At 37.7% G+C, this 12,182-nt stretch overlaps 2 protein-coding genes across 2 annotated transcripts in view; both read left to right on the top strand.

Annotated features, from left to right (window-relative positions):
• LOC106157213 (uncharacterized) overlaps positions 1–3,504 on the top strand; it is a 3,959-nt gene extending 455 nt beyond the window's left edge. Inside the window, exons 2-5 of the mRNA XM_087018551.1 lie at positions 225–311; positions 1,669–1,687; positions 2,389–2,516; positions 3,118–3,504. Coding sequence (XP_086874677.1) covers positions 225–311; positions 1,669–1,687; positions 2,389–2,516; positions 3,118–3,324 — 441 coding nt within the window. The 3' untranslated portion in view covers positions 3,325–3,504. The remainder of the gene's footprint in view (positions 1–224; positions 312–1,668; positions 1,688–2,388; positions 2,517–3,117) is intronic.
• A 1,408-nt stretch (positions 3,505–4,912) lies between these two features.
• LOC106165977 (uncharacterized) lies at positions 4,913–7,611 on the top strand. Its single transcript, XM_087018550.1, has 5 exons — positions 4,913–4,989; positions 5,136–5,282; positions 5,902–5,920; positions 6,623–6,750; positions 7,180–7,611. Exons 1-5 carry the CDS (start codon positions 4,969–4,971, stop codon positions 7,375–7,377), a joined length of 513 nt encoding a protein of 170 aa, XP_086874676.1. The 5' UTR covers positions 4,913–4,968; the 3' UTR covers positions 7,378–7,611.
• The last annotated feature ends 4,571 nt before the right edge of the window (positions 7,612–12,182 follow it).

Consider the following 12,182-nt stretch of genomic DNA (forward strand, 5'->3'; position numbering starts at 1 on the left):
CTGAACATTCAGATGGAAATATCGGATAATTTTTCCTTGGGGGAGGGGGTATTTTTAAGTCTTGACAGGGAAAGATAAGTTGCGGGATACAGTGTATGTAGATATAGAAATAAAGACTTAAGTTATTTCAAAACACTGATATTATACCTTTATACCTTAATTTATACCTTATGTAAAAGTTGAATATTTTGCTTAATCTTCTGACTCCTTGCTATTATTTTCAGTCAATTGTTTTGAGTACTGGTTTAGCAAAGAAGGCTCACAAACGGTTAGGAGGCGACAAATACGACGCTGTTGCTCCATATGTCGAGGTATGTGTTTGTGTATTTTTCAGTTAAATTAGAGGAATACATGTACTAGCTGCTGTATAATAATGACGGTTCCTGCACATAGTAACCCACATGATCCCTATCCTGGCCCTTCTTTTCGCAGGTAGGCTACCCCTTCTAAACCTATCCCTTATAAATAGTGCATGTAGGCCTACATATAACAAACGAAACGAGACACAGCCAAGCGACTTTTCTATTCTCGAGCCCCATAAGTTACTGTGAAGTCGTCATTATCTCCTTTTGGCTTGGCATAAAAATATTTGTGCACCCGCCCCCCCCCCCCCGCCCCCCCCCCCCCCCCCGCCCCCCTTGACGAATTGCTTGACCTGCCCGTGTTGAGGTATATTGTAGTAGAGTAGTCGGGGCACGGGCCGTGTTTCAGACGACATGCTAACAGGAAAAAAAAAATTGGGAAATGTTTTTAATTCGACGGGACACGCATCTGGTATTTAACGTATATGCTTTAATCTTATTCACTCCAGAAGCAAAACAATTCCTGATCAAACATATATGGTTCTTTTACAAAGGTCCTGACTATCAGGTTTATTTTTTACTTACTCGACTGAAGAGTTGTAAACTTTTTATTCAGTAGCAATATACAAACTTAGTTTTTGGCTTATGAATCACACACAAAAACACACACGCGCGCGCGCACACACATTTACATATACTTGGTCTCTCGTTCTCTCTCAGTAAAAAAGGTTGTACAATTACAGTAATGCATAAACGGGTAGAAAGTAGAGATTGACAATTCATGTTGTTAACCTTACAATTGAAATTCTAAGAGGTATATCATAAGCTTGTTGCTTGTCAATTAATTTGTAATATGCGATCAATATTTTCTCATTTTCTTTTAACATGTTTTTTTTGTCGGTATACATATATAAAAAATATAAACAAATATTTCTGTAATAATTAATATATTGTCTTGTTCCTTCCCATGTTGGGATTTGTTTTCGTTCTACATAAACTAATATATTTCTTAATTATTAAGATCAGTAGATAAAAACCTTTTAAGTCATATGATTGCACAAGCCCGAGTATAAAAATCTCGGGAGATCTGTCAATTGCAGTACCTAAATTATCTTTTACGGAACAAATGACACACGTTCAAACATTCTGTACATGAGGGCAATCCCAGAAAACGTGAAGAATAGTTTCCCTGGCAGCATTGCAAAATTCACACTGTTCTGATTCTTATTAAAAAATTTTCATAAGATAAACATTTGTACTTAATATTCTGTGCAATCATTTCTTTCTTTGCGGAAATTCCGTTCAGAACTGTTCACTGAGTGATCAAGGCCTCGTATGAATTAAATTATGATTATTCATATTTCAGCACGACAGATATACTGAAGGTAAATATTTTCTTTTTCCATTTACACTCCCTGCTCTCACTTTATTGCTAACTTCCTACTGTGGATTGATGGTCTCTTCTTTTATTTCTCTTAGATCTCTGTCGACATTATAACGGTCACACTGTCACGTTCAGAGTATTGATTAAATAAAACCAATAAATTGTTTATTTAAAAGTATAAAAGTATGAGGTAGTCAAACTCTCTTAAAATTGCTGCATTTATTAAAAGCTGAACTAGAACGGATGGCTTCAAGTTTGACCTTGTTGTAATTATTTCTATTTATCTTTCTGTTCATCTTACTTGACTAATCTTTCCTAAATGGTATATATGCATTCCGGTAAATATAAAATTGCATGAAGTTTCATTGTATTTAGTTATAGGCCTTTTGTTATTAAAACCATAGTTGATCCGCGGACTAACAGATCCGAGGACCAAATATGGCCGACCCACTTGAAAGCTTGTTGCCCAATCCCCCAACAGACACTGAATAAGTTATTAGGGGGTAAGCTATCAAATGGGTCGGCCATATTTGATCCGCGGATCAACTTTAGGTTGTATATGCGGCATTGGTATTTCTACGTGAATAATATCGCCTTTTATTATCTGTGTATATATATATAGACTCGTCATATAATCCACAGTGCAAAACGAACACGATTTAAAAATTTTAATCAAGATTCATTTTTATGTCCTTTCTACAGGCTTGGATCGCCGTGTATTGGCCGCCTTGCCTGCTTTGGTTATTAGCTCGTATGCTAAATTGAAAGCGGAATGTGCTGCCGGTGTCGCTCTCAACAAGGGAATCGGACTTTTGTGCGCATGTAATTTGGTAAGTACGAAAGTAATCTCGACTTAAACTTGATTTATCTTTGGCAAATTTACATCGTGATAACAATGGCGAAGAAGAATTAATGATTCATTGCATGTTATTAAAACAATATGGAGTGTGAAAGAAATTACCTATATATATATATATATATATATATATATATATATATATATATATATATATATATATATATATATGTAAATGGCGTAGTTTCGTTCAAGTATTGTATAAGTCTTTTATCTAACAATAACAATGTACAGGAAAAGAAAAAAATGATCATCAATATACCAGTATGTCCGAACCAAAACTGTTGAGAAAAATCACTGTCTACTACTTGGCACCTCATCATGTATACAAAAAGTATTTGGCTCTCTAATCCATTCTTCATTCATTTCATGCTTCACAACTGTAAAACTAAATACATGTTTAAGAAAACAGATGGCATATTTTATGAAACTTTATCGAAAGAATTTACAGGTACACAATAAACGCAGCAAGACAGTATTTACTGCAGCAACACCGCAGTAGCAAATAGAAATGAAGTACTGTCCCTTCACCTATCGTTCTAAAAAAGTAAATTTACCTTTTTAACCCTCACCAGGTATGTGAAAGTGGCACTTGTACCGGATTCCGCTGCGGTTCATGCTCTGTCAATTCGTGTGCATCAGGCCAGTATTGTGCATATGTACCCTTGCTAAAAAGTTCTCGATGTCAGACGAAGAAGGAATGTCAAGAAGGGTGTATCAGGAGCCGTGAGTGTGCCAGCAAACGCTGCAGATTCTTCCGGTGCAGATGTGATGAAAGCTAATATTGCCCAGTGCGGTGTAATGTGTTATGCCTGTAATTCAGTGTAAATTCGTTAGATGTAAACGAGGACATCTGAAAATATTATCTTTCCATGCTTACGAGGCAAAGGCATCATAAAGAGGCTGTTGTAATTGAATAATATTAAGATCTAATGAAATAAAAAAAGGAGTATAAATGCAAATCGTACTTTTGTTCTTTGTCATTGCATGTGTACATCATATCTTTTAACTAGAATATCGAAAGGATAGAATGTCAGTAAATGAAAAATAACGTACCGTGCAGGGGATGAATACAAATATCATCAAAGCGTGAATCGCAGAACTACACCTCTCCCCCCCCCCCCCCCCTCCAAAAACAAAAACGCTACCGGTTTGACAAGAATAATTATGGTAAAACCATGTTGTAGTTTTAAGGTAATAAAATCGGATGTTAATCGTATATATTCCAGGGTAAAAAGATTTTATTTTAATGCATAGATGAAATGCACAAATATTGACGGCTTTAGTCGGTCTAGTCTTTTAAAAACCGCAGAAAGTGCTAGACAAGAAGAATGGACACATAATGAGAGGAGTCTATTTGATTGACTCCAGTGCACTAAACTGTGCAGAAAGGAAGGTTGGAGGCTGTGGGAGATCATGTTGCACATTCTGTCACTTTCCTGTCATTTACCGTGTTTGTCCTAAGTTGTCACGCCCTCCAAGAGTTTACTGGAAGCTGGCGTGTGTCATAAACTTCCCCTCACCTTTGAATCTGTTTAATCATGGAACTGTTCATTGTTAGGTAATCATTTGAAACGAAAGGAGAACACTTCGTGGGTTTGAAAATCCCCAAAATGCTTTTTTGTCATCCACAACTTTTTTTAGAAGCCTTACACCTTTAATTGGTGTAACCCCTTGAGTATTTTTCTGGAGCATACATATTGTTGATATTTCCATCAGAGCTTAAGAAGTTGGTCGCAGGTTATTAAGACTAGTCAGTCATTTTAAACTAAATCAACCTTTATGAATTTAAGTAAAGGTCGAATCCAAGTGCAGAGAGGGATAAGTAAGTACGAGAAAATCCAATTTGGCAGGTAAAGCCCATGGAGTTGCCCTTTGCCGATTCAGAGCAGATTCCCTATCAATTGCTGCTCATAATGGTGACTTTTTTTGCTTTCCGTAAGGGAAAAAGTTCTTTTTCGTTTTCAGAGTCAAGTACTTGACTTATGCAGTGCTTTGTCTCAGAGAGAACTCGACCCCTCGCAGTACCGTGGGCAGAAATCGTGCAGTGACTAGAGCATTTTATAAACAATACCTGGGAGATAAAAACCCAGCTGTTGATTTGATTTCATTTTATTTAATCAAGTATTTAATTTTTTTGTAAATTTTCCTGGAGTAGAATTTTACTTGGCAGACAGATAAACATTCCCTCGCCAGCAATGAATATTATCATAATCAGACAGTTCTTATTATCTCTAAATATAACCGTTTAAATTTATATATAGACAGGCGACGTGGTGACAAGTTATCAGAAACCTTTTTCTGTGGGAAGGTTTATTGTGAGGAAAATGTATAAATGCTAATGATGCGACAAGTACCAACAAACGCCTTGGGGACGCCAACGTGGTCATTTATCTCTGCGTAGACGACATTCCTCCCGTTCCAAGATGAAGTATTTGCTGTTTGTGGTAGGTTCAAATATTGTAATATCGTATGGGGTCTCCCCCTCTATTTGTTAACTTAAATTTAAAACAGTATTGGAGCACTCGTCTACGCTTTCTTTCTAACAAATTTCAAAAACATTAATCCTTTAGTTTAAATATATCCCTTTCAGTTACTTCTGCTTGGCGCTTGCCTAGCAGCCAGCGCTGTCGAAGAGGCTGAAGGTGAAAATAGCGATCAGTTCGTCGACGATGGTGGAGAGGAGGTTCTGGGGGATCAGCTGGAGGGCCAGGAGGTCGAAAATGATCTTTATGACAAGGTATTATTTGATGTTTTATCTTTTAGGTAGTTATTGATACTTTGCTATACATATTTTTCTCATTTGAAGGCCCATGACTAAGAGACTAGAAAGGCAGTTTGAAATAAATATTTTTGGATTTGGTGCTTTCTGTTTTAGAGAAAGCGTATGGGGTATTTTATTGTATTCAGAAGAGTCTTTTTTCTTTGATAACCAGCATGAATATCATTCATGTTATATACCTGTTGAGCAATGTCATGGTTACGTTAATGTTGATACTTGCCTTGTTACCGATGCCAGAGGTGCTGCTTATATACATTTGAGTTTTGGTGACCAAAAGAGTAAAAGTCTACATGACTACAGGAGAATTAATTGTATTGTTAAATTTGTTTTGTTTGTTTCCTTTCTAATAAAAAAATATTTAACGTATATGCTTTAATCTTATTCACTCCAGAAGCATAACAATTCTTCCTTATCAATGATTCTTTTACAAAGGTCCTGACAAACAAGTTTATTTTGTACTAACTCGACACTTGAAGAGCTGCAAATATTTCTTTCTTTGCAGAAATTCTGTTCAGCATACTGTTCGGTGAATGATCAAGGCTTCGTATGTACTAAATTATAATTATTTATATTTCAGCACGACAGATATTCTGAAGGTAACATTTTCTATTTCCTTTTACACTCTCTACTTTCACTCTATTCCTAACCCCCTGCTATTGATCTGTGGTTTCTTCTTTTATTTCTTTTAGATCCCTGTCGATATTATAACGGTCAAATTGTCACGTTCAGAGTGTTGATTAAATAAAACAAATAATTAAATTGTTTAATAAAAGTATTATAGTATAAAGTAGTCAAAATACCTATTTTAAATTGCTGTATTTATTGAAAATTGAACTACAACGGATGGCTTCAAGATTTTTGACCTTCTTGTAGTTATGTCTATTTATCTTTCTGTTCATCATACTTGACTTCTCTTTCCTTAATGGTGTATATGCATACATATAAAATTGCTTGAAGTTTATTTGTATTCAATTTAAGGGGTATTGTTATTAAAACCATATGATATACTCTTGGAGCGTATTCAGAACAAATTGATCCGCGAACTAAAAGATCCGACCAAATTGAAAGCTTGCCGCCTAATCCGTCGTAGGGTATTAGGGGGTAAGCTTTCATGTGCAGCCACAGGCCTATTTGATCTTCGGGTCAACTTTAGGTTGCGTATGCGGCCTAGGTATTTGTACGTGAATAATATCGCCTTTCATTATTTAATCTATGTATACATATAGACTCGTCATATCAGCAGTGCAAAACGAATAGGATTTAAAACTTTAAGATTCATTTTCATGTTCTTTCTTCAGGCTTGGATCGCCGTGGATTGGGCGACTTGCCTGCTATTGTTATTGGTAAAATTAGGCAGTTGGTAGAGGAATGTGACGCCGGTGTCGCTCTCAACAAGGGAATCGGACTTTTGTGCGCATGTGATTTGGTAAGTACGAGTATAATCTCGGCTTTTACTTGATTTATCTTAGGCAAAATTACATTGTGATGCCAATAGCGAATAAGAATTAATGGTTCATTGCATGTTATGTAAACATTGTGGAGTAAAGGTAAAGCATGTATAAACGGCTAGTTTTGTTGAGTATTGTTACATTTTGCGTTAGACTTTTATATAACAATAAAAAAGTACAGGGAATTTTTAAAAAATCATCAATGTACCAATATGTCCGAACCAAAACTGGTGATAAAAATTACGGTTTACTACTCGGCACCTCATCACGTGTTTAAGGGACCATTCCCACAGATATTTGGATCGATCTATCTCCTTGGGGAGTCTCACTAAATTGCTGTCAACATGGCCGGCTTAAATGTCTAAACTCAGATTTGCCTCACATTATTTGTTTGTCTACTTGACCAGGTCTGTGAAAGCAACAGCTGCAGAAACTTCCAATGTGGTCAGTGTACGATCGGATCCTGCAGTTCAGGCCATTACTGCGCTGCTTTCCCCTTGCTCAAAACCTCTCGATGCGAACCGAAAAAAGACTGTGGAAGGGGATGCACCAGCAAACGCCAGTGTAAAAGTGGGCGTTGTCGCTTGTTTAAATGCAAATGTTAGAGAATTCGACTCACGGGACAAAAGAAAAATCCTTGAGAACCGCATAAACGGATCCCGTGATAAATTATGATACAAAAAAAGCTGATGCAGAATTATGAACTTTACTTCAATAATGTATTGTTTCACGAATTTACAGTCTAACAGCTGGATTACTTTCAATGTTCCGCTACGATGAGAACTTAATGAGAATTGTGCAAACATACCTGGACATTCTAATAAAATCTCAATCAGCAAGAGCGTTTTTCCCTGTCGTTCGCTTTACATAACTTTGCTTCATATTTCAATAGCTCTACAAACCGAACAATTTTCATACTAGTGTAGCACACTGAATATTTTGGTATTTTTACAAACTAATAATATCTGCTGAAGTCTACCTGGACTTTACCTTTACCATAATTGTTTGAGATGTTATCACATAGCCATTATGTAAGTTCTACATACCTCCCCCCAGAACATTGAAAACATTTACTAAAATTAAATTAATAAAGTCAATTGTTCAAAATCTTTCCGGCTTTTTAACTATTCTACCGGAACGTGTTTTAATTAAAGAAGGTGAAAGACATGTCTCTGGTTTTGTTTGTGGATTCACTGTCTGATTGTGCACTGAAACCGGATTGCTATAAGCTGGTTTAAGTCTGTCAACCGAGACACGAATTGTTTGTCCATTCCTTAAAATATCAAAATATTTGTCTGAACGTGTTATGACAAGGTAAGGACCATCATATGGTCTAATCAATGTGCCTCGATGAGCATCATGTCTTACATATACATGTTCAGCTTGTTGTAAGTCAACCGGTACATATGTACAAATCTGCCCATGTCTAGATGGAGGAGCAGGAGCCAATTTCTGCATTGTTTGTTGAAGTTCTTGCACAAATTCATTGTTAGGAAAAAATTTGTCATCAGTTGTGTTCGGAATAAAGTCACCAGGTACTCTTAAATTTGTACCATAGGTAAGAAGTGCTGGTGATGCATCAATGTCCTCTTTCCATGTTGACCGGATACCAAGTAATACAATTGGTAACTGGTCCATCCATCTTGCATTGTCTAAACGTGTTTTGAGGGCTTCTTTCAATCTGCGATGAAATCTTTCAACCATGCCATTGGATTGTGGATGATAGGCTGTTGTTGTGTTAGGTTGAATGCCAAGCACCTTGTTAAGCTCACGCCAAAGTTCACTTGTAAATTGTCTACCTTGGTCTGATGTGATGGAGTCTGGAACACCAAACCTCGATATCCATGAGCATAAAAGAGCTTTGGCACAAGTAACTGCTTCTGCATTCGGTAAAGGTACAGCTTCTGGCCACCTTGTAAACCTGTCAACAATTGTCAAAAGATATTTATTATTTTCTGAAGGAGGAAGAGGTCCAACCAAATCAACATGAATATCACCAAATCGTCTATCTGGTGGATCAAAGGTGGTTAACGGTGCTCTAGTGTGACGTCCAATTTTACTTGTTTGACAGGCATGACAAGATTTGACCCAATTACGAATGTCTTTTTTGAGTCCAGGCCACACATAACGACTTGAAATGGCACGGATTGTTGGTTTTGTTCCAGGATGACAAAGATTGTGTATTGCCTCAAAAATGATCTTTGTCATTGAAGGTGGAACTACTGGCCGAGGTCGACTGGTAGTTGTATCACAGAGAAGCTTAACCTCACCAAAGTTGACTTCCTTTAACTTCAAAGATCCTGGATTGGTACACAGTTCAATCATCTTAGTGTCAGACTTTTGTGATGCTGCTAACTGTGTAAGGTCAATTGTCGGCATCGTATGTCCTCTGGACAGCTGTGGAGGCAATAAGTGGCTCATCAGTTTCCACTGGGGCTCTGGACAGAGTGTCTGGAACAATGTTATCAGTTCCACTGATATGTCGTATATCAGTTGTAAATTCAGCAATAAATGATAATTGTCTCTCTTGACGTGGTGATCTGTCAGATGTACTCTTGAACGCAAAAGTGAGAGGTTTATGATCAGTGAAAATGGTGAATGGTCTTCCCTCCAAAAAATATCTGAAATGGCGGATGGTACTGTAAATTGCCAAAAGCTCACGGTCAAAAGTGGAGTATCGTTTCTGGGTAGGTGTGAGTTTTCTAGAAAAGAAAGCAATAGGTTTCCACATCCCTGATTGAAACTGAGAAAGTTCTGCTCCTATTGCGGTGTCAGAAGCGTCCACTGATATCTTGGTTGCTGCCTGTGGTTCAGGGTGATGAAGCATAGTTGCAGAAGCAAGAGCCATTTTAGCATCCTGAAATGCTAATTGGCATTCAGGGGTCCACTGCAAAGTCTTGGCTCTGCCCTTGGTAGCTTCAGTAAGAGGTATTATTCGATGTGCGATTCCAGGAAGAAAACGATGGTAGAAATTCAGCATTCCCAGAAATCTTTGAAGGCCTTTTTTGTCCTTGGGTGGTGGAAAATCCGCTACTGCTTTCACTTTTTCTGCAAGTGGTTGAACTCCAGCTGCAGACACTGAATGACCTAGAAATTCAACGTCAGATTGTCCAAATACACACTTTTTCTTGTTAATAACAAGTCCATTTGTCCTTAACAGGTTGAAAACTGCTTTAAGATCCTCCTCATGTTGTTCAGGTGTGGAACTTGCTATTAGAATGTCATCAAGATACACAAAACAACAGTTAAGTTCCTGTAGGATGCCATCCATTAATCTTTGGAACGCCTGTGCTGCATTTTTAAGCCCAAAAGGCATTTTGAGGAACTCATAAAGTCCAAAAGGTGTGATGACTGCAGTCTTAGGAATATCATGTTTGGCAACTGGTATCTGGTGATATCCCCGAATCAAATCGATCTTAGAGAATATTGTCTTGCCATTGAGTGATGAATTGAGATCTTGTATATGAGGTAGAGGATAACGATCGTCTATGGTGATGTCATTAAGCCGACGATAATCTCCACAAGGTCTCCAGCCACCATTGTTTTTCTTCACTATATGTAGAGGAGATGACCATGGTGAAGAGGAACGACGCACTATCCCCAGATTCTCCATTTCCTTGAATTCCATTTTTGCTGCAGTGAGCTTTTCTTGGTCAAGACGACGTACTCTGGCTTTAACTGGAGATCCAACGGTTGGGATGTGATGTTCTACTCCGTGTTTATTTTCCTTAAAGGATGACACTAAGAGCTCCGGGTAGTGTTCTAATACTGCTTCGTATCTTGTGTGAACTTTGTGAATCCCTTGTTGCTGAGATCTAGTGAGGTGAGCATGAATGACTGTTTTTCCATCCAATGAGATTAACTTTCTGTTGGAAAGGTCAATGGCCAAACGATGAGTAGTGAAAAAGTCAGCACCTAGAATGGGTTGTGTGACGTCAGCTACCCAGAATTCTTGAGTGAATTTTGTTCCTTTCCCTAGTTTTAAAATCATCTTCCTTTTTCCGTAAGTAGGTATTTTTGTTCCATTTGCTGCAATAAGACTTGGGCCATTGGTTCGTTGTCGGTCAAATCGGTTAGCAGGAAAAACGGATTCTTCTGCTCCTGTATCTACAAGGAAAGTGCGCCCAGTGACAATATCAGAAACGGTGATTGTCCCCATATTGATCATAGAAATTTGTGGAGCATCAGATAGACCAGCAGTGCTCACTAATTTCTGCTGGCTTTGTCGTTTCCCTGTTGTCTTCGTGTAGACATTGGACAAGGACAACCATCGATGATTTGTTCACATTTCCTGGCTTTATGTCCGAACCATGAATGATATTTACATAATTTGAACTTGATAGTGCCAGTGCGTTGCTGTTGAGATTTCATGGCGTTTATTTCTGTATCAGTTACTGTTGTAAGATTTTCTTCAGGCACTGTGGTAGTCACAGAAATTGAAGAAGGGGTAAGAGGGTCTACTTCTAAAATCCGATCAGCCATTTTAGCTAAGGTGTCGAGATCAACTTCTGGTGATTGTGCAAGAATCCGTCTCACTTCTGTTGGCATCTGATTGATGAATAATGTGCGAAAAAGTGTGCTTGGATCTGCATTTAAAGAGCGCATATGCATCAATAGTTCCGTAGGTCGTTTGTCTCCTAGACCATTTATATTGAGTAATGCTGTATCCTTTTGGTATTGTGTGGCTTCATAGGCTTCTAACAGTGCATGCTTTAGTGTTTCATACTTTCCTGTCTGAGGTGGTCTCTCAATTACTGACTGAACACGTCTAGAGGTTGATGAGTCCAGGAGTTGCACTACATGATGAAATTTAGTCAAGTCATTTGTAATGGCTGGCTGGTGTGTTGCAAAGGATGATTCCAGACGTAAAAACCAAGCAGATGCGTTTGTGTTCCAAAATGGTGGTGCTTTAAATGAAACAGCTGATATTGTTTGCACTGTAGAACCTTGATATATGTCCAGGGTTTGTTGTCTGATAGCATCTGCCAGCTGTTTAATTCCATCTGAATCCATTGATCACGTCGGGGTCACCAATGTAGCACACTGAATATTTTGGTATTTTTACAAACTAATAATATCTGCTGAAGTCTACCTGGACACCTGAAGTAAGTAACTCAAACACAAGTGAACAATAACTAACCACTGCACTACCTGTGCAGCTCTTTATTATAGTACCAGTTATGCAAATGACCCAATGCTACAAGTCAAATAAATATGATTGGCTAGTTTACCACTGCATAACCACTGCAATGCAACACTTTACCATAATTGTTTGAGATGTTATCACATAGCCATTATGTAAGTTCTACACTAGCATTAAAATAAAAAAAACATTCAGCTAAATAATTTATTCCCCATTAAAAAGACGGAAAAAATCATGAAATGAAACGCAATTCAATTTTGATTAGAT

The sequence above is a fragment of the Lingula anatina genome, chromosome 7, assembly GCF_051362555.1.
Source record: "Lingula anatina isolate TDL-2025a chromosome 7, LinAna3.0, whole genome shotgun sequence".
In the NCBI taxonomy this organism is placed as follows: Eukaryota; Metazoa; Brachiopoda; class Lingulata; order Lingulida; family Lingulidae; genus Lingula; species Lingula anatina.

What these genes read in the sequence shown, in the direction of transcription:
- LOC106165977 (XM_087018550.1), top strand. Translation starts at nt 4,969, where the DNA reads ATGAAGTATTTGCTGTTTGTG. An exon ending in TGAAGTATTTGCTGTTTGTG is followed by an intron (nt 4,990 to 5,135) that starts GTAGGTTCAAAT and finishes TATCCCTTTCAG; the next exon opens with TTACTTCTGCTTGGCGCTTG. An exon ending in TTTTGTGCGCATGTGATTTG is followed by an intron (nt 6,751 to 7,179) that starts GTAAGTACGAGT and finishes CTACTTGACCAG; the next exon opens with GTCTGTGAAAGCAACAGCTG.